This window comes from Toxotes jaculatrix, chromosome 18 (assembly GCF_017976425.1).
Source record: "Toxotes jaculatrix isolate fToxJac2 chromosome 18, fToxJac2.pri, whole genome shotgun sequence".
NCBI classification, from domain to species: Eukaryota; Metazoa; Chordata; class Actinopteri; family Toxotidae; genus Toxotes; species Toxotes jaculatrix.
The window spans coordinates 193,692-219,051 of record NC_054411.1 but is presented as its reverse complement, the minus strand read 5'-3'; the positions used below and the strand labels follow the sequence as shown (position 1 = coordinate 219,051).

Genomic DNA, 25,360 nt, shown 5'->3' with positions numbered 1-25,360 from the left:
TTTTTTCGGCCAAAAAAAGTCAAAATTTTTTTCGACCTCAAAATGTCATAAAAAACGTCATAGTATAGTAAGGCGTCAAAATCGGACAACAAAAGTCAAAATCGGACAAAAAAAGTCAAAAATTTTTTCGGCCTCAAAATGTCATAAAAAACGTCATAGTATAGTATGGCGTTTTTTTCGGGCAAAAAAAGTCAAAATTTTTTTCGACCTCAAAATGTCATAAAAAACGTCATAGTATAGTAAGGCGTCAAAATCGGACAAAAAAAGTCAAAATCGGAAAAAAAAAGTCAAAAATTTTTTCGGCCTCAAAATGTCATAAAAAACGTCATAGTATAGTATGGCGTTTTTTTCGGGCAAAAAAAGTCAAAATTTTTTTCGACCTCAAAATGTCATAAAAAACGTCATAGTATAGTATGGCGTTTTTTTCGGCCAAAAAAAGTCAAAATTTTTTTCGACCTCAAAATGTCATAAAAAACGTCATAGTATAGTATGGCGTTTTTTTCGGCCAAAAAAAGTCAAAATTTTTTTCGACCTCAAAATGTCATAAAAAACGTCATAGTATAGTAAGGCGTCAAAATCGGACAAAAAAAGTCAAAATCAGACAAAAAAAGTCAAAAATTTTTTCGGCCTCAAAATGTCATAAAAAACGTCATAGTATAGTATGGCGTTTTTTTCGGGCAAAAAAAGTCAAAATTTTTTTCGACCTCAAAATGTCATAAAAAACGTCATAGTATAGTATGGCGTTTTTTTCGGGCAAAAAAAGTCAAAATTTTTTTCGACCTCAAAATGTCATAAAAAACGTCATAGTATAGTATGGCGTTTTTTTCGGGCAAAAAAAGTCAAAATTTTTTTCGACCTCAAAATGTCATAAAAAACGTCATAGTATAGTATGGCGTTTTTTTCGGGCAAAAAAAGTCAAAATTTTTTTCGACCTCAAAATGTCATAAAAAACGTCATAGTATAGTATGGCGTTTTTTTCGGGCAAAAAAAGTCAAAATTTTTTTCGACCTCAAAATGTCATAAAAAACGTCATAGTATAGTAAGGCGTCAAAATCGGACAAAAAAAGTCAAAATCGGACAAAAAAAGTCAAAAAATTTTTCGGCCTCAAAATGTCATAAAAAACGTCATAGTATAGTATGGCGATTTTTTCGGGCAAAAAAAGTCAAAAAATTTTTCGGCCTCAAAATGTCAAAAAAAACGTCATAGTATAGTATGGCGTTTTTTTCGGGCAAAAAAAGTCAAAATTTTTTTCGACCTCAAAATGTCATAAAAAACGTCATAGTATAGTATGGCGTTTTTTTCGGGCAAAAAAAGTCAAAATTTTTTTCGACCTCAAAATGTCATAAAAAACGTCATAGTATAGTATGGCGTTTTTTTCGGCCAAAAAAAGTCAAAATTTTTTTCGACCTCAAAATGTCATAAAAAACGTCATAGTATAGTATGGCGTTTTTTTCGGGCAAAAAAAGTCAAAATTTTTTTCGACCTCAAAATGTCATAAAAAACGTCATAGTATAGTATGGCGTTTTTTTCGGGCAAAAAAAGTCAAAATTTTTTTCGACCTCAAAATGTCATAAAAAACGTCATAGTATAGTATGGCGTTTTTTTCGGGCAAAAAAAGTCAAAATTTTTTTCGACCTCAAAATGTCATAAAAAACGTCATAGTATAGTATGGCGTTTTTTTCGGGCAAAAAAAGTCAAAATTTTTTTCGACCTCAAAATGTCATAAAAAACGTCATAGTATAGTATGGCGTTTTTTTCGGCCAAAAAAAGTCAAAATTTTTTTCGACCTCAAAATGTCATAAAAAACGTCATAGTATAGTATGGCGTTTTTTTCGGGCAAAAAAAGTCAAAATTTTTTTCGACCTCAAAATGTCATAAAAAACGTCATAGTATAGTAAGGCGTCAAAATCGGACAAAAAAAGTCAAAATCAGACAAAAAAAGTCAAAATTTTTTTCGACCTCAAAATGTCATAAAAAACGTCATAGTATAGTAGGCGTTTTTTTCGGGCAAAAAAATTCAAAATTTTTTTCGACCTCAAAATGTCATAAAAAACGTCATAGTATAGTATGGCGTTTTTTTCGGGCAAAAAAAGTCAAAATTTTTTTCGACCTCAAAATGTCATAAAAAACGTCATAGTATAGTATGGCGTTTTTTTCGGGCAAAAAAAGTCAAAATTTTTTTCGACCTCAAAATGTCATAAAAAACGTCATAGTATAGTAAGGCGTCAAAATCGGACAAAAAAAGTCAAAAATTTTTTCGGCCACAAAATGTCATAAAAAACGTCATAGTATAGTATGGCGTTTTTTTCGGGCAAAAAAAGTCAAAATTTTTTTCGACCTCAAAATGTCATAAAAAACGTCATAGTATAGTATGGCGTTTTTTTCGGGCAAAAAAAGTCAAAATTTTTTTCGACCTCAAAATGTCATAAAAAACGTCATAGTATAGTATGGCGTTTTTTCCGGGCAAAAAAAGTCAAAATTTTTTTCGACCTCAAAATGTCATAAAAAACGTCATAGTATAGTAAGGCGTCAAAATCGGACAAAAAAAGTCAAAAATTTTTTCGGCCTCAAAATTTCATAAAAAACGTCATAGTATAGTATGGCGTTTTTTTCGGGCAAAAAAAGTCAAAATTTTTTTCGACCTCAAAATGTCATAAAAAACGTCATAGTATAGTAAGGCGTCAAAATCGGACAAAAAAAGTCAAAATCGGACAAAAAAAGTCAAAAAATTTTTCGGCCTCAAAATGTCATAAAAAACGTCATAGTATAGTATGGCGATTTTTTCGGGCAAAAAAAGTCAAAAAATTTTTCGGCCTCAAAATGTCAAAAAAAACGTCATAGTATAGTATGGCGTTTTTTTCGGGCAAAAAAAGTCAAAATTTTTTTCGACCTCAAAATGTCATAAAAAACGTCATAGTATAGTATGGCGTTTTTTTCGGGCAAAAAAAGTCAAAATTTTTTTCGACCTCAAAATGTCATAAAAAACGTCATAGTATAGTATGGCGTTTTTTTCGGCCAAAAAAAGTCAAAATTTTTTTCGACCTCAAAATGTCATAAAAAACGTCATAGTATAGTATGGCGTTTTTTTCGGGCAAAAAAAGTCAAAATTTTTTTCGACCTCAAAATGTCATAAAAAACGTCATAGTATAGTATGGCGTTTTTTTCGGGCAAAAAAAGTCAAAATTTTTTTCGACCTCAAAATGTCATAAAAAACGTCATAGTATAGTATGGCGTTTTTTTCGGGCAAAAAAAGTCAAAATTTTTTTCGACCTCAAAATGTCATAAAAAACGTCATAGTATAGTATGGCGTTTTTTTCGGGCAAAAAAAGTCAAAATTTTTTTCGACCTCAAAATGTCATAAAAAACGTCATAGTATAGTATGGCGTTTTTTTCGGGCAAAAAAAGTCAAAAAAATTTTCGACCTCAAAATTTCACAAAAAACGTCATAGTATAGTAAGGCGTTTTTTTCGGCCAAAAAAAGTAAAATTTTTTTCGACCTCAAAATGTCATAAAAAACGTCATAGTATAGTATGGCGTTTTTTTCGGGCAAAAAAAGTCAAAATTTTTTTCGACCTCAAAATGTCATAAAAAACGTCATAGTATAGTAAGGCGTCAAAATCGGACAAAAAAAGTCAAAATCGGAAAAAAAAAGTCAAAAATTTTTTCGGCCTCAAAATGTCATAAAAAACGTCATAGTATAGTATGGCGTTTTTTTCGGGCAAAAAAAGTCAAAATTTTTTTCGACCTCAAAATGTCATAAAAAACGTCATAGTATAGTATGGCGTTTTTTTCGGCCAAAAAAAGTCAAAATTTTTTTCGACCTCAAAATGTCATAAAAAACGTCATAGTATAGTAAGGCGTCAAAATCGGACAAAAAAAGTCAAAAATTTTTTCGGCCTCAAAATTTCATAAAAAACGTCATAGTATAGTATGGCGTTTTTTTCGGGCAAAAAAAGTCAAAATTTTTTTCGACCTCAAAATTTCATAAAAAACGTCATAGTATAGTATGGCGTTTTTTTCGGGCAAAAAAAGTCAAAATTTTTTTCGACCTCAAAATGTCATAAAAAACGTCATAGTATAGTATGGCGTTTTTTTCGGCCAAAAAAAGTCAAAATTTTTTTCGACCTCAAAATGTCATAAAAAACGTCATAGTATAGTATGGCGTTTTTTTCGGCCAAAAAAAGTCAAAATTTTTTTCGACCTCAAAATGTCATAAAAAACGTCATAGTATAGTAAGGCGTCAAAATCGGACAACAAAAGTCAAAATCGGACAAAAAAAGTCAAAAATTTTTTCGGCCTCAAAATGTCATAAAAAACGTCATAGTATAGTATGGCGTTTTTTTCGGGCAAAAAAAGTCAAAATTTTTTTCGACCTCAAAATGTCATAAAAAACGTCATAGTATAGTAAGGCGTCAAAATCGGACAAAAAAAGTCAAAATCGGAAAAAAAAAGTCAAAAATTTTTTCGGCCTCAAAATGTCATAAAAAACGTCATAGTATAGTATGGCGTTTTTTTCGGGCAAAAAAAGTCAAAATTTTTTTCGACCTCAAAATGTCATAAAAAACGTCATAGTATAGTATGGCGTTTTTTTCGGCCAAAAAAAGTCAAAATTTTTTTCGACCTCAAAATGTCATAAAAAACGTCATAGTATAGTATGGCGTTTTTTTCGGCCAAAAAAAGTCAAAATTTTTTTCGACCTCAAAATGTCATAAAAAACGTCATAGTATAGTAAGGCGTCAAAATCGGACAAAAAAAGTCAAAATCAGACAAAAAAAGTCAAAAATTTTTTCGGCCTCAAAATGTCATAAAAAACGTCATAGTATAGTATGGCGTTTTTTTCGGGCAAAAAAAGTCAAAATTTTTTTCGACCTCAAAATGTCATAAAAAACGTCATAGTATAGTATGGCGTTTTTTTCGGGCAAAAAAAGTCAAAATTTTTTTCGACCTCAAAATGTCATAAAAAACGTCATAGTATAGTATGGCGTTTTTTTCGGGCAAAAAAAGTCAAAATTTTTTTCGACCTCAAAATGTCATAAAAAACGTCATAGTATAGTATGGCGTTTTTTTCGGGCAAAAAAAGTCAAAATTTTTTTCGACCTCAAAATGTCATAAAAAACGTCATAGTATAGTATGGCGTTTTTTTCGGGCAAAAAAAGTCAAAATTTTTTTCGACCTCAAAATGTCATAAAAAACGTCATAGTATAGTAAGGCGTCAAAATCGGACAAAAAAAGTCAAAATCGGACAAAAAAAGTCAAAAAATTTTTCGGCCTCAAAATGTCATAAAAAACGTCATAGTATAGTATGGCGATTTTTTCGGGCAAAAAAAGTCAAAAAATTTTTCGGCCTCAAAATGTCAAAAAAAACGTCATAGTATAGTATGGCGTTTTTTTCGGGCAAAAAAAGTCAAAATTTTTTTCGACCTCAAAATGTCATAAAAAACGTCATAGTATAGTATGGCGTTTTTTTCGGGCAAAAAAAGTCAAAATTTTTTTCGACCTCAAAATGTCATAAAAAACGTCATAGTATAGTATGGCGTTTTTTTCGGCCAAAAAAAGTCAAAATTTTTTTCGACCTCAAAATGTCATAAAAAACGTCATAGTATAGTATGGCGTTTTTTTCGGGCAAAAAAAGTCAAAATTTTTTTCGACCTCAAAATGTCATAAAAAACGTCATAGTATAGTATGGCGTTTTTTTCGGGCAAAAAAAGTCAAAATTTTTTTCGACCTCAAAATGTCATAAAAAACGTCATAGTATAGTATGGCGTTTTTTTCGGGCAAAAAAAGTCAAAATTTTTTTCGACCTCAAAATGTCATAAAAAACGTCATAGTATAGTATGGCGTTTTTTTCGGGCAAAAAAAGTCAAAATTTTTTTCGACCTCAAAATGTCATAAAAAACGTCATAGTATAGTATGGCGTTTTTTTCGGGCAAAAAAAGTCAAAAAAATTTTCGACCTCAAAATTTCACAAAAAACGTCATAGTATAGTAAGGCGTTTTTTTCGGCCAAAAAAAGTAAAATTTTTTTCGACCTCAAAATGTCATAAAAAACGTCATAGTATAGTATGGCGTTTTTTTCGGGCAAAAAAAGTCAAAATTTTTTTCGACCTCAAAATGTCATAAAAAACGTCATAGTATAGTAAGGCGTCAAAATCGGACAAAAAAAGTCAAAATCGGAAAAAAAAAAGTCAAAAATTTTTTCGGCCTCAAAATGTCATAAAAAACGTCATAGTATAGTATGGCGTTTTTTTCGGGCAAAAAAAGTCAAAATTTTTTTCGACCTCAAAATGTCATAAAAAACGTCATAGTATAGTATGGCGTTTTTTTCGGCCAAAAAAAGTCAAAATTTTTTTCGACCTCAAAATGTCATAAAAAACGTCATAGTATAGTATGGCGTTTTTTTCGGGCAAAAAAAGTCAAAATTTTTTTCGACCTCAAAATGTCATAAAAAACGTCATAGTATAGTAAGGCGTCAAAATCGGACAAAAAAAGTCAAAAATTTTTTCGGCCACAAAATGTCATAAAAAACGTCATAGTATAGTATGGCGTTTTTTTCGGGCAAAAAAAGTCAAAATTTTTTTCGACCTCAAAATGTCATAAAAAACGTCATAGTATAGTATGGCGTTTTTTTCGGGCAAAAAAAGTCAAAATTTTTTTCGACCTCAAAATGTCATAAAAAACGTCATAGTATAGTATGGCGTTTTTTCCGGGCAAAAAAAGTCAAAATTTTTTTCGACCTCAAAATGTCATAAAAAACGTCATAGTATAGTAAGGCGTCAAAATCGGACAAAAAAAGTCAAAAATTTTTTCGGCCTCAAAATTTCATAAAAAACGTCATAGTATAGTATGGCGTTTTTTTCGGGCAAAAAAAGTCAAAATTTTTTTCGACCTCAAAATGTCATAAAAAACGTCATAGTATAGTAAGGCGTCAAAATCGGACAAAAAAAGTCCAAATCGGACAAAAAAAGTCAAAAAATTTTTCGGCCTCAAAATGTCATAAAAAACGTCATAGTATAGTATGGCGATTTTTTCGGGCAAAAAAAGTCAAAAAATTTTTCGGCCTCAAAATGTCAAAAAAAACGTCATAGTATAGTATGGCGTTTTTTTCGGGCAAAAAAAGTCAAAATTTTTTTCGACCTCAAAATGTCATAAAAAACGTCATAGTATAGTATGGCGTTTTTTTCGGGCAAAAAAAGTCAAAATTTTTTTCGACCTCAAAATGTCATAAAAAACGTCATAGTATAGTATGGCGTTTTTTTCGGCCAAAAAAAGTCAAAATTTTTTTCGACCTCAAAATGTCATAAAAAACGTCATAGTATAGTATGGCGTTTTTTTCGGGCAAAAAAAGTCAAAATTTTTTTCGACCTCAAAATGTCATAAAAAACGTCATAGTATAGTATGGCGTTTTTTTCGGGCAAAAAAAGTCAAAATTTTTTTCGACCTCAAAATGTCATAAAAAACGTCATAGTATAGTATGGCGTTTTTTTCGGGCAAAAAAAGTCAAAATTTTTTCGACCTCAAAATGTCATAAAAAACGTCATAGTATAGTAAGGCGTCAAAATCGGACAAAAAAAGTCAAAAATTTTTTCGGCCACAAAATGTCATAAAAAACGTCATAGTATAGTATGGCGTTTTTTTCGGGCAAAAAAAGTCAAAATTTTTTTCGACCTCAAAATGTCATAAAAAACGTCATAGTATAGTATGGCGTTTTTTTCGGGCAAAAAAAGTCAAAATTTTTTTCGACCTCAAAATGTCATAAAAAACGTCATAGTATAGTATGGCGTTTTTTTCGGGCAAAAAAAGTCAAAATTTTTTTCGACCTCAAAATGTCATAAAAAACGTCATAGTATAGTAAGGCGTCAAAATCGGACAAAAAAAGTCAAAATCGGACAAAAAAAGTCAAAAAATTTTTCGGCCTCAAAATGTCATAAAAAACGTCATAGTATAGTATGGCGTTTTTTTCGGGCAAAAAAAGTCAAAAATTTTTTCGGCCTCAAAATGTCAAAAAAAACGTCATAGTATAGTATGGCGTTTTTTTCGGGCAAAAAAAGTCAAAATTTTTTTCGACCTCAAAATGTCATAAAAAACGTCATAGTATAGTATGGCGTTTTTTTCGGGCAAAAAAAGTCAAAATTTTTTTCGACCTCAAAATGTCATAAAAAACGTCATAGTATAGTATGGCGTTTTTTTCGGGCAAAAAAAGTCAAAAATTTTTTCGACCTCAAAATGTCATAAAAAACGTCATAGTATAGTAAGGCGTCAAAATCGGACAAAAAAAGTCAAAATCGGAAAAAAAAAGTAAAAAATTTTTTCGGCCTCAAAATGTCATAAAAAACGTCATAGTATAGTATGGCGTTTTTTTCGGCCAAAAAAAGTCAAAATTTTTTTCGACCTCAAAATGTCATAAAAAACGTCATAGTATAGTAAGGCGTCAAAATCGGACAAAAAAAGTCAAAAATTTTTTCGGCCTCAAAATGTCATAAAAAGCGTCATAGTATAGTATGGCGTTTTTTTCGGGCAAAAAAAGTCAAAATTTTTTTCGACCTCAAAATGTCATAAAAAACGTCATAGTATAGTATGGCGTTTTTTTCGGGCAAAAAAAGTCAAAATTTTTTTCGACCTCAAAATGTCACAAAAAACGTCATAGTATAGTAAGGCGTCAAAATCGGACAAAACAAGTCAAAATTTTTTTCGACCTCAAAATGTCACAAAAAACGTCATAGTATAGTAAGGCGTCAAAATCGGACAAAAAAAGTGAAAATTTTTTTCGACCTCAAAATGTCATAAAAAACGTCATAGTATAGTATGGCGTTTTTTTCGGGCAAAAAAAGTCAAAATTTTTTTCGACCTCAAAATGTTACAAAAAACGTCATAGTATAGTAAGGCGTCAAAATCGGACAAAAAAAGTCAAAAATTTTTTCGGCCTCAAAATGTCATAAAAAACGTCATAGTATAGTATGGCGTTTTTTTCGGGCAAAAAAAGTCAAAATTTTTTTCGACCTCAAAATGTCATAAAAAACGTCATAGTATAGTATGGCGTTTTTTTCGGGCAAAAAAAGTCAAAATTTTTTTCGACCTCAAAATGTCACAAAAAACGTCATAGTATAGTAAGGCGTCAAAATCGGACAAAACAAGTCAAAATTTTTTTCGACCTCAAAATGTCACAAAAAACGTCATAGTATAGTAAGGCGTCAAAATCGGACAAAAAAAGTCAAAAAATTTTTCGGCCTCAAAATTTCATAAAAAACGTCATAGTATAGTATGGCGTTTTTTTCGGGCAAAAAAAGTCAAAATTTTTTCGGCCTCAAAATTTCATAAAAAACGTCATAGTATAGTATGGCGTTTTTTTCGGGCAAAAAAAGTCAAAATTTTTTTCGACCTCAAAATGTCATAAAAAACGTCATAGTATAGTATGGCGTTTTTTTCGGGCAAAAAAAGTCAAAATTTTTTTCGACCTCAAAATGTCACAAAAACGTCATAGTATAGTAAGGCGTCAAAATCGGACAAAAAAAGTCAAAAAATTTTTCGACCTCAAAATTTCATAAAAAACGTCATAGTATAGTATGGCGTTTTTATCGGGCAAAAAAAGTCAAAATTTTTTTCGACCTCAAAATGTCATAAAAAACGTCATAGTATAGTAAGGCGTCAAAATCGGACAAAAAAAGTCAAACATTTTTTCGGCCTCAAAATGTCATAAAAAACGTCATAGTATAGTATGGCGTTTTTTTCGGGCAAAAAAAGTCAAAATTTTTTTCGACCTCAAAATGTCATAAAAAAACGTCATAGTATAGTATGGCGTTTTTTTCGGGCAAAAAAAGTCAAAATTTTTTTCGACCTCAAAATGTCATAAAAAACGTCATAGTATAGTAAGGCGTCAAAATCAGACAAAAAAAGTCACATTTTTTTTTATCTCAAAATGTCATAAAAAACATCATAGTATAGTAAGGCTTCAAAATCGGCCAAAAAAGTCCCATTTTAGTCATGTCATCATTTGCCGCTTATCTGGGTTTAGTCCCAGGTCGCGGGGGTAATTTCTGCCCAGTCCACAATGCACTGAAGTTCTACGGCACCTCCCACAGGTGGTGAGCCCATGGAAGGTGGCGCCGTCCTGAGTGAGGCTCAAACCCACGACCCCGAGATATTGAGTCTCGTGCTCTACCAACTGAGCTAAGTTGCTAAGTTGCCGGGTGGCATCATACTTTAGTAAAGCCTCAATATGTCATAAAAAACGTCATACGGCTGCAAGGCGTCAAAATATGCCCCCAAAAAAGTCTGATTTTATTGTTATATTCTTATTCTAGTTTGAAACAGATATACAGGACATTCTTGGACAGACTTCAGGTCATCTGGTTTTCTGGATTAGCAGCAGGTCGATCTCCAGGAATATTCACCACACCTGGGAAACAAAAGAACTTGGAAACTTTTCAGGATTCTGGCGTTTACTCATCTTATGGATTTGTAGACTAGATTTGTGGAGGGTAGTCAGTGCAGCTGAGTCCTCAGGGACTACGTTGATAGTGTGTTTTTCTAAAATATATCCTGAGGTCTTCCCTTGATGATAACATCAAGGGATAGATATAAATTATCTATCTATAACTTTTGATTATTAACTTCTGTCAGTCTTCCAGCGGTTCCTGAACCATGCAGATCTTTTCACCATAATTTGGTATTGCCTGGAAACTTTGAAATGTTTCATTTCCACCATGTTTTGCTCTGATAATCTTCCAGCAATGTTTGCGTGTGAGAGCTCTGTAACTTCCTCAAACAGCGTGCAGGTCAGATATTGTGTGAGCTGATGATCAGAGGAGATAAACTCTGACACAGGAAGCCTGTCCATGATAGGTAGAAATTTTGAGGTGTCATCTGCTAAAAGTTGCCGTTGTCACAGTTTGGCTGTTGGGAAATTTCCTGAGATGACGGAGTCATTGCTCAGACTGGCAGATTTCTGAAGGCAGAAGATCAGAATCTTTTATAAAAACTCTGCACAAGTCTCATTTCTCTGAGTTCAGCTGTTTGAGAAACATATTTACTCTCTTAATTTACACAAAGTTCAGATTAAAGTTAAAGAAAATCTCTAAAATGTTTTCATCTGAAACGAATGAGATGGACTCAACGTAAAGGGAAGATGTAAAAAAGAAATGTAATGTTTAAATTCAGGATGGATGCAACATCTTTTCCAAAGATTCTGTCCTATGGGAAAATGCATTTTAATATAAAGATATGATTCAACGAGGAGAACCTCCTGATTATTTCATACAGAGCACATTAGCTCTTCTCTTAGCGTGGTGTTTTCCCGTACGTATGAAGCTAACGCTGCAGTGCTACACTGCATAAATGAGGATAAAGTGATGTTTATCAGTATGAGCGCTGAGATGCAGCTTTTCAAACAAACCTGATTTCACAGCTCATTTCTGACACTTCACATCTAATGAAAGAGCAAAATCCAAAGTGGGATTTTCCTGTGGACCAGCACGAGAACAGTTGAGTCACTTTACTTTAAAGTTTGTCCGGCTGCAGCTATGATCAACATTGCTGTAATGCCAACAACAGGCTTCATGTTTCTGTGTTTTTTTTAACTCAGTCAACATTCAGAACTCCATCATCATTTCACCCACTCCACACAGGTTTGGCCTGAGAGATCTGTCTCTGTGGATTGAACAGGAGGTGACAAGGCAGCAGCAGAAACTGTGACAGTGGTTTGAGCTGACGTCTGAGCTTCACACTGATGCAGCTCTGTCATCGTGCAACTACACGATAGCCAGTGTTCATTTAAAGCAGCTAATTCACAGACGCCTTGTCCATATTTGGTAAAATGTTCCAGACTCTGAAAGGTGGAGCTTCGTGATTTGCATATATAGTGGTGAGTTTGTGGAAGTTGTGATCAGCTGCTGGAGACACACAAACCACAGGTAACACTGCTTCTTCTTCTTTTTCTGTTAAAGTGACTGAAGCCATCGCTCTGCTTTAGCTTCGTTGACTTCAAAGTTCCTGATCCTGATCCTCTGTGATGCTGATTCCTGATTCAGGCAGTGGCTCATGGTGGAATCTTAAGTCTGCGTTCATGTAGCAGTGTTAATGTGTGAAGTGACGGTTTGAGTCTGTATGAATGGAAACGTCTTTGTCTCTGACTGAAACATGTTCGGTACTTTAACTCACTGACACAGCTCAACTTCATTCCAGTGAATTCAAAGCAGCTTCGTTTAGGAAGGCACATGAGAGAAAACGGAACGTGTCCTCGCTGCTTTTCTTCTTCTTGTGTTTCAGGATGACTTCCTGCGTGTTTTCCTTCTTGTTCTCCATCTCCCTGTTTTCCTCCATCACTGCTGTCGATCCTGCAGGCCTCAAAATCCGGATCACCAACAGAGCTCTGAGCATGTGTAAGAAAAAAAAACCACAGCAAAGATCAGACCAGACAGTTTCTACCTTCATTAAATATCAACTGCATGTAGGAGTAAACATATATCCAGTAAAACTGAGAATCATGTGCTTTCTTTATAGAACGGAGATAAAATCAGTCAATAAAGCGTTTTACTGCTCGGCAGTGAAAGAATTTGTGTGCAGTGAATTCGTTGTGGGCTGAACTTACACATCACTGACTTCTTGTATGATTTTACAGTGAAGGATCAAGCTCTGGCCTTTTTACAGGAGGGGCTGGTGAACAGGCCGTTTGAAGAGCGTAGCATTGGAAGCTGCACGATCCAGCGGTGAGTTTTACACCATGTGACCTCAGATCCTTCAGACATCTGATCGGTCTGCGAACAAATGACTTTTATTTTCTATGATGAATCAGACTCTGCTTCCTCTGCTTAGGGCTGTCATAACTCAGCTGGCTGTGAATCAAGCTGATCTTCGTTTCCAGGCCAACTCCGGGTTCCAGTTCGTGATCCAGAACTTTGGCTTCACCATCACCTTCGACCGACAGCTCAACCTGTACATTTTGTAAGTTCTGTTAAATGACACAGTTCGCTTTCCGTAGCAGCTCGGTGCCTGTTTGTCCGTGTTCAGATGAAGGTAGAGTCTGAGCATCAGGCACAGCGTCTGAAGCGTGTGATGATCAGTCTTTGTTGTCTTCGTCTTCAGACACTCGGTTTAATCAGAGTCGTCGTCTGCGCTTTAAATGGTTTCTTCATGTTTTTTGTTGCAGCCGAGACACAGGAACGTCCACGTTTGAAGCTGAAGGCGTGAATGTCAACATGGCAGTGAGTCTATTCCGAAATGACCAAGGACGTCTGAATGTGGCAGTGTCGAACTGTGAGGCTTCAGCCAACGGCATGGTCTCGAGGTCCACTGGCCCACTCAGGTAACACAAGGCAAAGATCTGCTTCAGACAAAGACCAGACGTAGAGTCCAGGTCCACACTAAGGCCAAATAGAAGATAGAAGCTGGTTTGGCGACACTGACTCAGGCTCATGATGACGTCTGTTGTTTGTTTGTTGTAGGCGCGTCTGGGACAACCTTCTGCCATGTGTGCGCCACCTCTTCAACCATCTGGTTTGTTTCCTTTTCAGTCTTTTCAGTGTAAACCAGGACTCGATACGTCCTCGTAGATACAAGGACGTATCATCGCTTTGCATCTGCTTGGTGAACTCAGTGAAAACTCAAATCACAGCGTGGGATGTGGCTAAGACAGGTGTAAGAGTTAGGACCTACCTTTTTCTGCCCAGCAGGTGGAGTCCAGGTCAGTGCAACATGTGAATGGAGCTGTTTCAGCCTTTTAAATTCCTTCTGGTCTTTAATTCTTTGTGTGTTGGGGACAGTGGTACAAGAGTTTAGAATTTAATACCAGCTTGGAAATTTTCCCAAAGAAAATAGTTAAAATTGCACAATACCAACTGCAAGGCGCTCAGGTCCGTTATACTACGAGGCAGGAAAGGGGAACCCAGTCAGGGCAGAGGCTTATGGTCGGGGCCCCTCGGGTTCCTGTCTGCTCTGCAGCAGTACAGTCACAGCTCAGGGGGGTGGGACTACCGCACCCTTTCATAGAGCTCCTCGTGTGGTGATAGGCTAATGAAACGTGAGATAAAAGCAAGGCAGCGAACTCTGGCTTCGACTGTGAGTAACAGTCTTGAGTTTTCCAGCCCAGTCGCTCGGACGTTATTTGGCCTTTCTCAGTTTTCTGTATGTTCACTCTGCTGCTGATTATTTGTGCTCATAAGACGTGAAGTCTTAATAAACTGCACACCCACTGTGGTCCGTGGTCTTAAACTTTGTCTGGATTGGTTTTAGCGTGGCTTCAGGATTCGGGGGAGAAACCAGCGTTGACTGTGACCGTCTCTCCATCTCTGTAATCTGTCTGCAGTTCTGTCCTGTTGTGCAAAGATATGGCGTGACTGCAGTAAACCGGATGTTGGACACCGTAAACATGGATGCAGAGCTGTTTCCAGACTTTGGCATCAGCATCGACTATTCTCTGATCAGAGACGTCCAAGTGACGGCCGCCAGCCTCGACCTGTCTTTCAAAGTAAAACAATCTGATCCTCGAACCAGCAGCAAACACTGCATCAGTTAATGAAGGGGATGTCTCAGGACGCGTGCTGGTAAATCTGGTTTTCGTGTGTGTGTTGTCAGGGTTTGGCACACAGACGAGGTGAAGCCGCTGCCGTGACCAGTGACGGTGTGGATCCAGTTTTCCCTGGAAATGAGCGGATGGCGTATTTAGGTGTCTCCCAGCTTTTCTTCGACAGCGCCGCCGTGTCCTTCTACAACGCTGGAGCCATGGGGAAGAAGCTCGAAGAGGTAGGAGGAGCTAAAACTCACCTGACAGGACACACACTCACCCACTAACACACACACTTCCTGTGTGTGTGTTAGTGGGTGAGTGTGTGTCGATAATAGATAATAACTGAGTTGAACTGGTTAAATTAAACGTTCCTATTTCATGTTATTGTATCTGTCATCAGCCTTTAACCTTTAACCTAAATAAAACCTGCCCCCTGCCCCCACCAGGTGACCTCCGTACCTGCCAAAGTTCTTCTCAGACTTCGTCAGTTTTTCACAGTAAGTTAAAACGCTCAGTGTGTTCGCTGCGTTCCAGGTGAACAGGTGTGTGTCGAGTCCCGTGACATGAAGCCTGATCAGGTTCTGAGCGTAAAACACGTTTCACGTGTCGAATAAATACGACTTTAACTTCCCAGATACAATCACACAATGTCGATTTGAAATAAACACAACTCTTACTGTGAGAAATACTCTGTCTCCATAGCAACCGTGGCGCCTGTCAGCTCCTCTCAGCGCTGAGGTCGGACTCACTGAGGCTCCCAGGATCAGAATTACCCCCCACGGAGTCACGGTGAACGTCAGGGCCAGACTCCGAGCAGCGTCAACGCCTCCCAGCAGGGCGCCACACGTCATCGCGTCTGTGTCCGCGGTAATGCACAACAATACACACTCAGATCAACACAAAGACTGCAGTCACAACTACACAATTATTCAGTCGCTGTGTTGATATAAAAACATTCGATGTTTACAACAAACAGAATAAAATAATCTTTATTGTCACTGTAACACACACAGAGACACATTCTTACAGCAGGTGCTGCACTCAGGAAACTGCTGTTGTATACAAACTGATCTGAGATCTGTTCCTGGTTGTGATCAAATGCTGAACGTGCAGCGTGAGCAGCGACGACCCTCTGACTTTCCCTCTGACTCGCTGTGCAGCTGCTGTGTCACACACATGTACAGTGCGTGACGATGCTCTCCTCCAGCAGTCTGGGAGCTGCTGCTCCTCAGCTCCCTCAGGAGGTGCAGTGTCAGAGCTGTTCACGTCCCAGGTGAGATCCTCACCGCTGACGTACAGTGGCAGAGTACAGACTCCGGTCAGCTGGTCCAGCCGTCCTCTGGTTTATGAGAGGGTTAGGGTTAGAACGGACATTAAAGACCAGCGTGTAGGATTCATGACGATCTGTTTCCGTTACCTTCCAACGAGCCGGTCCTCGTCCACGGTCCTCTGTGTTTCCACAGTAGCATCATACGTGTGAACATGTAACTCTGATCGGGCAGCGAATCACATCAGGCCGAGCTCCGCTGCGTGACGATCCCAACACACGGCTACACGCTGACATCAGCTACACAATGAAGACGCACTCGCTCCAGTGACACACTCATTTATTCATCAGCCATAAAAACACTTAACATTCAGACCCAGTCTCTGATTCAGACTCAGACTCAGTCCATCTCTGTCTCTCTTCTCCAGACCTGTGAGGTCAGTGTGCGTGTTACTGTGGATGGAAATCGCCTGACTCTGCCATATCAACAAGTCAGGTACACACACACACACACACACACACGCACACACACACGCACACAGATCATAATCCTCCGTCACACTTCTCATTTCGTCTCTCAGCTGCTCTGTGGTCACCAGCAATTCTGTAAAACAACAACTGGTAAGAACCTGTCTCACCTTTTACCTGTAATGATAACAATGATAACAATGATAATGATGACGATGATGATGATGATGATGATTGCAGGTGAAGCCCCTGAACACCCTCCTGACGAACAGGATCAGTGACTTCATGGAGGGTGAGCAGCAGTAAAATGTAAACACCACAGTGTGCTGCTTGTTGTTGTTGTTGTCGTCACTGACAGTCGGGGCCTGGTTGTGTGTGAGCAGGTTGGTTTGCTCGGGGAGTTCAGCTTCCTCTGCCCGAAGGAGTGAGCTTCACCCAGGGAACGATCCAGTATCACGATGTGAGTGGTCACACACGAAAGCACTCAGCCTCACAGTACGACAAGTGTACGACAAGTTTACCACCTGGTTCTACCTGGTTCTACCTGGTCCTGTGCTGTTGTCTCTGCAGGGCTTTGCGTTGGTTGGAGGAGACCTGGACTTCTCTGCAGAGGGCAGGAGGAACCTGCAGAGACACTTGGGAGGTGAACAGAGCCGTGACTGAGCGTCCAACCAGACCAGGTTCACATTTAGTCCCAGTCCGACGTCACAGCCCTGGTCCTGTGTCCTGCTGCAGCCTGATTTTCTGCTTCTGCAATAAAAACCTTCAGCATCACCGAGTCTCAGTTTTTGTCTGTTATACGCTTCAGGTTTCCCATCATGCATCACTCTACACCCGGTCCTACCCACAATCCTTTGGGTGCCTATGATACAGTCAGATCCCACTCTTCATCTTCACCCTCCTCTTCATCAGGAGCAAACTCACTCCAGGAAAACTCATTCACCTGAAACAGATCATCAGGTGTCATCTCACACAGAGACACACAGAGAGACAGAGAGACACAGAGACACACAGAGACACACGCAGACACACACAGACACACACGTTATTAAAAGAATCAATTTTTGAATCAAGTGTGTGTGTGTGTCTACTTAAACCTTCATCAGTGTGTGAACAGTCAACTGACAGCAGGTGAGTTTACCTGGACGACTTCTTCAGTCTGCTCAGGTAAACCTTGATCTGAAGTCTGTTTCACCTCCACCATCACTTTCCCGTTTCCTAAAGACAGAGAACACAAACATCAGTGTGTGTACAGAACAGCAGCAGTAATGCAGTGGCGCAGTGACACAGTGATGCAGTAATACAGTGATGCAATGACGCAGTAATACAGTGATGCAGTAATTAAGTGATGCAGTGACACAGTGATGCAGTAATACAGTGATGCAATGACGCAGTAATACAGTGATACAGTAATGCAGTGATGCAGTGATGCAGTAATACAGTGATGCAGTGATGCAGTAATACAGTGATGCAGTGACGCAGTAATACAGTGATGCAGTGATGCAGTGATACAGTGATGCAATGACACAGTAATACAGTGATGCAGTAATGCAGTGATGCAGTAATACAGTGATGCAGTGATGCAGTAATACAGTGATGCAATGACGCAGTAATACAGTGATGCAGTAATGCAGTGACGCAGTGATGCAGTGACGCAGTGATGCGGGCGGCAGTACCTGGTAGTATGAGCAGCACTGTGGTGAAGGCCTGAACCAGAGCTTTCTCTCGGACCAGCTTCTGTAGTTTACAGCGTTTCTGAAGCAAAACATCTGGACCTACAGAATGAGAAGCGACCCGGATCCATCAGATGTGAGACCTCTGTCCAGAAGAGTCCAGTCCTACGAACAGCTAAGACACTGTGCAGGGCCCTCGAGCTCCCGGGGCCTCTGGGAAACCCAGCGGAGCACGAGGGGAACGATCAGTGGAACGTGAAACACAACGTTCGCTGATTGATCTGCAATAATCTGACAAAACTGTGCGATCGATTTTATTGGCTGGCGTCTCTGCAACTGATGTTCAACCTCACCTGTGCAGGTGAAGCTGTCCTCCACCACCGCTGTTCCTCTGGTGCTCTGTCCGTGATGGGGGAAGCTGAGCTGCAGCAGGCAGCCAAACCTCAGCCTCCTCCGCCTCCCGCCTCCACCCTCCTCATCCTCATCACCTTCTTCTTCTTCTTCGTTGGTGAGCTCCTTCAGCTGAGGACACGCACAGACACGATGGCACCTGCCCTCACACTAACTCACCTGTATTTAAATGAATGAAGAGTGTTTCTCACTGTGATGATGTCAGAGGTCCAGCCGTTGAATCCCAGGCAGTGGTTGGCCAGTTCCAGGCAGCGGGCGTGGCTTAGAGGTCGGTCGTTACACAGGAAGTGAGGTGTGTCTTTGGAGCTCAGCCTCACCTGGACAGACACAGGTGAGTCATATGCATGTTAGGACTGTAACGATCACTGTTTACTGATCGTTTATCTGTGGAAAATCGTCAGTTTGACATTAGAAAGCAAATCTCTGCTAATCCTGCACCAAACAGCTGATTATTCCATCATCACGTCATCGGGCGAAGACTCCGCTGCTGCTGTGAAGACACGAAGGAGCAAAGACCATGACCGACTGAGGACATGTTTGAAGACAGACGAAGACAGACGCTCTCTGCTCTCTCACAGCTGATCATGCTGCTGTAAAAATATATTATTATTATTTATCTAGTTTATTTTATGCTGTGTTATGTTGTGTGTGTTGTGTGTCTTTCAGTGTGGACAGCACAGGAAGGATTTCATCGCCCAGGGAAACATGACGATGAACACTTTGACTCAACTGTCCCACATTCTCTGTCCTCCCCTCCTGCCCCCTCTCCTCCTTCTCTCTCTCTCTCTCTTCCTGTTAAAGGGAGTTTTCCTTTGCCGTCTCCAGGTGCTGATCTTTGGGGACATGTTTCGTCTCTGTAGATCATATTACGTACAGACTACGGTCTGAACCTGCTCTGTATGCAAAGTGCCTCGAGATAACTTTGTTATGATTTAGCGCTTTATAAATAAAGTTCAATTCAACTGAATGAATAATGAAAAGAGTCAGTTACAGCAGAAGAAGAAGCCCATGTGCTGAGAGCTGTGAGGTGACAACCTTGAGTGGAGAGCTCTGGAACAGCGAGCGTCCGTCCGTCTGTTGTTGAGCCTTTGAGGCCTGAGCAGCAGAGTAGAACCTGACGAGGGCGTAGAAACCAGGGGGGTGGAGGGGGGCGTTAGGACTCACCTTCAACAGGTAGAGAGGACCGAAGGACGAGAACACACCAAACAACCTGTCCTGTAGGACACACAGAGACAGAGACAGGGTCAGGGATATGTACAGAGACAGAGACAGGGTCAGGGTCAGGGATAGAGACACAGTCAGGGACAGGGACATGTACAGAGACAGGGACAGGTGCAGGGACAGGGACAGGTACAAATACAGGTACATGTAGATGTACAGAGACAGAGACAGGGACAGAGACATGTACAGAGACAGAGACAGGTGCAGATCTTCATCAGAACTTTGACCTTTGATTTGATGTCAGTTAAATCAGCAGCTGATCACTGAGTCCTCTGGAGTCTGGGACCTTGGACTCTACTTTGTCCTTTTAATGATTGGTGGAGGAGCTGGACCTGGATCTGTGGACCAACTACTAATTAGTCCCATTGACTAGTTATTATTAGTCCTGTTATTAGCCATACTATCATCAGTTCTACTTACTGTTACTGATCCTGCTGTTGTCTTATTATTTTTCGTCTCTGTCATTATCATCAGTGGAGTCTGGACGGTGCTATGTTCTCTGTCCTCTCTAAATAAAACTGACTTGACTACAGTAGACTGTATTGGTAAGGCCGCATTAAACTGACTGATTTTTGAATGGAGTTTGGCATGATGAGATTCTCTGTGGTAGTCTCGGATACTCTGTGATAAACTGTGCTGATACCCAAACCTGGTCCCACAGTGGACTCACATAGATCTGAGCCTCAGTGAGAGATGGTTGGATGTCCCACACAAACAGACTCTTATTGTTTTCCACGGGAACCACGAACTCCAAGATGTCCACCTCCACCTCTCCATCCATCACACCTGCGGAGGACAGAACCGGAAACCAGCAGATTAAATCAGAAAAAAAGAAAAACAATCTGCACCAAACTGCCATTGAAAATCTCACAATTTAAAAGGTTTTTCCCTCGTCAGCTGAGACATATATTACAAACCACGAATTCAAAGTTTTACCATTTATGAGGAAGCACCAAATACTTCGGCATTCAAGTGATCTGTCAAAAATACATTTATTCGAAATAAAATCAATTCAAAGTTGTAAGTCGTTTAGAGCAGCTTACCACGTACAACCAGAGAACGTTGAACAGAACCATGGGGGACAGTGGTTAATTATCTGAAAGGAGTTTTACGGTGTGTTCTGCACAGAAACGATGAACAACTCAAGCACTTCAAACTTCTATAGAACGTATCGGCTGAGCAGCGTTAAAAGGACAGTTTTTTAAGTGGAGTTCGGCACGGAGTGCTCACCGCACGGAACTTTTCGAGTATAGAGGGCTGCCATCAGTTTAAGTCAAACCTACCGATAAATCTCCGCCCGTTAGTCCGTTACCCGTCGGTACTTTGTGTCTCCGGTTATATTTAATACTCAGTAAAGTGATTTTACTCACCGTCACTTTTCCGTTTTCACCGCAACTGGATTTACCGCGCTTCCGCTGAGGGGCGGGGTCTCCTACGATAACCAATGAGGATTCACATAAAGAGTGACGACAACAGACCAATCACGGTGCTCCCGGGGTTTGTAACAGCACATTACACCTGCACGTTAACCAGCAGCCACTGGAACGTGCTTTAGAAAAACAAGTTTGATTAAAGATTGTTTGTGATTTGACTCGTTTCATTTAGTCTCAGTCTGATTGCGGCTCAGGTTAAGGCTCAGGCTCAGGCTCAGGCTCAGGCTCAGGCTAAGGCTCAGGCTCAGGCTGGGGTTAGCGAGGACGGAACCAGAATCCATCACATTAAAAGACAACACAAACTTCCTTGTTGAACCAAACTGCCTTTAAAAATCTCAGGATTTAAAAGTTTCAGCTGCGACACGTTTATCACACAACAGGATTTTACAGGTTTTACTGTGTAACAGGTGAATCTTTGACTTGTGACCTGTTTATTTCAAATCATCCTGTTACAGCTCTCAGAGACTGATCGATCGATCGATTGATTGATTGATTGGGTATATTAACTGTACATTAAAGAAGTAACAACTAACATGAAATCATGTAATAACTGTATATACAGCTCAAACACAAACTGATGTCGGATACAAACGTGCTCTGTAAAACCAGGATCTCCTTCTTGACATGACGTCAGCACATAGAACGTCACAGCCTTGCGTCATCAGTGACAGTTCCCCTGACGAGCAGAAAGTGAAAACGAGGCTGACGTCAGCTCCTAAACGCCAGAGGCACAGGAAACAGACGGAGCACGGCCTTCAAAATAAAAGCATGACACTTATATACACTCTCTGCACTTAATGAGATCTTTGGAAAGTTTAATTTCTATGACATGAAAACACTGAGCTCCGTCCCTGTGCAGTACAAAGTCACGTCTCTACAGGTTTGTTGGTAAAGAGAAAAAGGACAAGCCTTTATTTTGCAGAGCTGAGTGTGTTACTGCCTGTGTGTAATCTGAGATGGGAAAATGAAAGTGAAGGGACTTCACAGCGAATAAACTGAGAGGGAAAGCTATTCAGATATTCCCATATGAAAACAAAGAAGCACAAACGTGTTGATATTAACTGGTTTTGATAATTATTTGTTAATAATTGAAAAAAATTATTTAAATCGGATCATTATCAGATCTGCAGTGACTCTGCACATGAAGGTTTCTCCATGAAACAAAAACAGTCGGAGAGAATGAAATCTTTCTAACTTTATATACAGTGAGGTAAAACTGTAAGATGCTGCACGTTTCTGCGTCAGTCAGATTAATAATCATTTGATTCAGTGAGTCACTCTGCAGAAAAACACATTTTGTTTTTGATGCTTTAAACATATTTTTCTGATCTGATCAAACTTCTCTACCTTTACTGAGGCTAAAAAGCAGGGCTTTTACTTTTAACTGAGCATTGGTACAATGTGGTCGTCATACTTTTAGTGCAGTGTAGTTATATTCTAAATGCAGACAAGACCAAGATCTGTAGAACCAGAAATGTGGCAGATGATGGTTTACATATCTCCACTTTAACAGGGCACAGCACTGAAAGTGTTTCAGTATCTGGGCATCTGATTGGATCAGAAATTCAGCTTCAAACTTCACATCCACACACAAGAAAATTAAAACAAAAAAAATTAATTTCTACACAGAAACAAAACAAATTTGTCTTTGTCCTGTAGGAAGCAGATTTTTGAGGCTGTCTCTTTATCAGTGCTGGATGATGGCGATGTCATCTACAGACACACCTCTGTCTCCAGCCTCACTCCACTGGATTCAGTGGATCTGCGATCAGATCCCAGTGATTCTACTTTTCAATGAACAGTTTTTAGTGGAGTTTGTTTGTTCTTTGTGTTTGTGCAACATCACTGAAAACGAGGGTTTTGCCCTCAATGGTTCCTTGAGATTTAAATAAAGGTTGAATATTAGAGTGTGGAAAGTGAGAATGGAAACACAGCGGGACTTTTTACCTTTCACTCTGCTCTGTCCCTTTCTCTTTCCTGCTGGAATAAAAGCCCTGAACTCAGATCAGCAGCATGTTGGAGACACTGACTTACAGCATAGCTCACATCCTCACCTTCATCACCTTCATCATGATCAGCTGGACCGGCCTCTTCATCCTCTGCGGCGTCCTCAATCCTGCTCTCTGCTGTGATTGGCTCAGACACTACGGTCACTACAGCAACATCTCTCTGACTCTCATCCAGCTCATGGTGAGTACCGCCCTGATTCAAGGGTCCTGGAGAGGTTTCAATGAGTCCTTGGAAAGGTTCTAGGTGTCCTCAAGGGGTTTCAAGGGTTCCAAGAGTATCTGTAAGGTCCCTGGGGGGGTTCAGATTATGGTTTAGGACATGACAGGGGCCCAGGAAGCAGTTCCAGGTTTTCTCATGAAGGAAACATAAAGCATTAGCATGTTTACACTGGTGCATAATCATGTGTTCATCGTGTTCATGTGTTTCTATGTTTCCATTTAAACTCGTCAGCATCAGAATAAATGTGTTTATGTCTATTAACAGAAATAGACTAAAATAGATTATGTACATAAATCTGTGTTCAAGTAAAATAACATAAAAATGGACCATACATGTCTGCAAAAACATGGTGACATATATGTTGTGTACGTAAAAAAAAAGTATTTTGTCAGATTTGTTGATATTTTCTTGTTTCAGAAATGTGTGAGTGGCCTGGTTTGAGCTTAAAGTTTCCTTCTTATAAACCAGTGGAACCAGTTGAGTTTACACTGGTTTGTGAAGCGTGTGATGTGGTGAAATGAAGTGTGGTCTCTCTGTTTCAGGGCGGTGAGCTGACTGAGGAGGAGAGTCCAGTTTCCTTTCCATACAGACTCTACAGACAGATACGAAACACTGAGGTAATCAATCAGTCTATCAGTTTATCAATCAGCCTCTATCTATCTATCTATCTTTTAATTCAATTGTATTTATACAGCGTCAAATCATAACAGAAGTTATCTTCACTTCACAGAGCACTTTCCAGGTTCACAGAGAGAGAGAGGGAGAGAGAGGGGGAGAGGGAGGGAGAGAGAGGGAGAGGGAGAGAGGGAGGGAGAGAGAGGGAGAGGGAGAGGGAGAGAGAGACAGAGAGACAGAGAGAGAGACAGAGACAGAGACGGGGAGAGAAGTTGGGACAGTGCAGGTTTCATGCAGAGCAGGATTAAAAGTAATGAAAGAACAATAACATGATTAGTAATAACAGAACTAATGATGTCAGACTGATAGTAGGAATAATAATAATAATTAATGAGAGTAATGGAGGCAGCTGATCCACGGCAGCTGAATGGCACAGAATGCAATTCATAGGTTATTACTGTTATTATTATGTTGCTAATATGTTGTTTTTCGTATGTTCTTATATTTATTGTTATTACAAGATGATCAAGTTATTATCATGTTATCAATTGTACTTTATTATCTTGTATTCGTATGATGTTATTCACGTTTACAGGACACATATTTGGATGTTTGCATTCAAACAAAGTCTTGATGACAAAAGCTCTGTCAGCCAATCAGAAAGCTAGAATTCTCACCCGTCCGTCTCCAGGTGGAGTCCCAGCTGGTTTTCATCCGGGACGGTTTGGAGCTGATCTCCGGTCTCTATCTCCATGACAACCTCTCATCCGTTACCTGGAATACAGAGAAGATGACACACTTCCTGATGAGCTTGAACAGACAGATCGACGGACTCAACACCTGTGTGAGTAAACAGACACTTCAACTCCTTTCAATGTGCACACTTCAACTGCCAGTTCAGTGTCTCTGTGAACTGACACCTTGACAGTTTTAGTTTCCTCTTCATACACTTCCATTCCTTTTATATGTTCAGCTTCATTTTTCCTGCCAAACTCAGAGAATCAGTCTGAATTGTTTTCTACTATCAGGTGTCAATGAACAGCACAGCAGACAACAGACTGAGCGGATACTACAGGAGGCTGAAGACCAGGACTCTGTCCCACACTGTAAGTCCAAGTACTGTTGGAGCACTGACTGTAGCACTGACCGCAGCACTGACCGCAGCACTGACTGTAGCACTGACTGTAGCACTGACTGTAGCACTGTGTTCACAGGGTGGGAGCACTGCATCCTGGGAGCTGATCAGGAAGGAAACTAAACTGCACCTGGATCAGTTGGACCTGCTGGTGGCCTCCATCAAACATTCATCTGCTGCCAGCAGGAGGCGCTCTACAACAACTCCACACCAACAATGACACAAAGTGTTGTGTCATTCATCTGTTTCTCTGTGAGAGACGGACTCTGATAGTTTCTATTCTCACTCTATTTATTTATTTATTTATCTATTTATTTATTTATTTATTTATCTGTCAGGTTTCTATTTATGAACGAAGTGTTATTCTTTGATTAAAATAAAAATAAAATTTTCTACTCTGTCTTCTTATTT

The 25,360-nt window shown here is 39.3% G+C and overlaps 3 protein-coding genes across 9 annotated transcripts; 2 read left to right on the top strand and 1 right to left on the bottom strand.

The window, feature by feature from the left end:
* The first annotated feature begins 10,262 nt into the window (after positions 1 to 10,262).
* Positions 10,263 to 17,100, top strand: LOC121199079 (phospholipid transfer protein-like). 3 transcript variants are annotated; one of them, XM_041063538.1, is made up of 14 exons: positions 10,273 to 12,374; positions 12,614 to 12,701; positions 12,808 to 12,936; positions 13,142 to 13,297; positions 13,437 to 13,488; positions 14,297 to 14,458; positions 14,566 to 14,733; positions 14,944 to 14,994; positions 15,200 to 15,364; positions 16,193 to 16,260; positions 16,346 to 16,385; positions 16,473 to 16,524; positions 16,616 to 16,692; positions 16,803 to 16,942. In XM_041063538.1, the coding sequence occupies exons 1-14, from the start codon at positions 12,263 to 12,265 to the stop codon at positions 16,893 to 16,895; spliced, it is 1,413 nt and encodes a 470-aa protein (XP_040919472.1). In that variant the 5' UTR covers positions 10,273 to 12,262; the 3' UTR covers positions 16,896 to 16,942. The 3 variants fall into 3 exon arrangements, with proteins under 3 accessions (XP_040919471.1, XP_040919472.1, XP_040919473.1); XM_041063537.1 differs by having other exon boundaries at positions 10,263 to 12,374; positions 16,616 to 17,100; XM_041063539.1 differs by having other exon boundaries at positions 12,269 to 12,374; positions 12,643 to 12,701; positions 16,616 to 17,100.
* rdm1 (RAD52 motif containing 1) lies at positions 16,873 to 20,955 on the bottom strand. Of its 5 annotated transcripts, none has more exons than XM_041063544.1 (9): positions 20,908 to 20,955; positions 20,208 to 20,323; positions 19,352 to 19,531; positions 18,508 to 18,633; positions 18,259 to 18,427; positions 17,909 to 18,007; positions 17,374 to 17,450; positions 17,077 to 17,175; positions 16,873 to 16,982 (listed from the first exon to the last, which is right to left on the bottom strand). In XM_041063544.1, exons 2-8 carry the CDS (start codon positions 20,316 to 20,318, stop codon positions 17,095 to 17,097), a joined length of 843 nt encoding a protein of 280 aa, XP_040919478.1. In that variant the 5' UTR covers positions 20,319 to 20,323; positions 20,908 to 20,955; the 3' UTR covers positions 16,873 to 16,982; positions 17,077 to 17,094. The 5 variants fall into 5 exon arrangements, with proteins under 5 accessions (XP_040919478.1, XP_040919477.1, XP_040919474.1 ...); XM_041063543.1 differs by lacking the exons at positions 16,873 to 16,982; positions 20,908 to 20,955 and adding exons at positions 20,581 to 20,657; positions 20,821 to 20,894 and having other exon boundaries at positions 17,037 to 17,175; XM_041063540.1 differs by lacking the exon at positions 16,873 to 16,982 and having other exon boundaries at positions 17,037 to 17,175.
* Positions 20,956 to 23,040: 2,085 nt separating this feature from the next.
* Positions 23,041 to 25,169, top strand: LOC121198234 (interferon a3-like). Its single transcript, XM_041062221.1, has 5 exons — positions 23,041 to 23,160; positions 23,742 to 23,816; positions 24,506 to 24,658; positions 24,843 to 24,920; positions 25,029 to 25,169. Exons 1-5 carry the CDS (start codon positions 23,041 to 23,043, stop codon positions 25,167 to 25,169), a joined length of 567 nt encoding a protein of 188 aa, XP_040918155.1.
* The last annotated feature ends 191 nt before the right edge of the window (positions 25,170 to 25,360 follow it).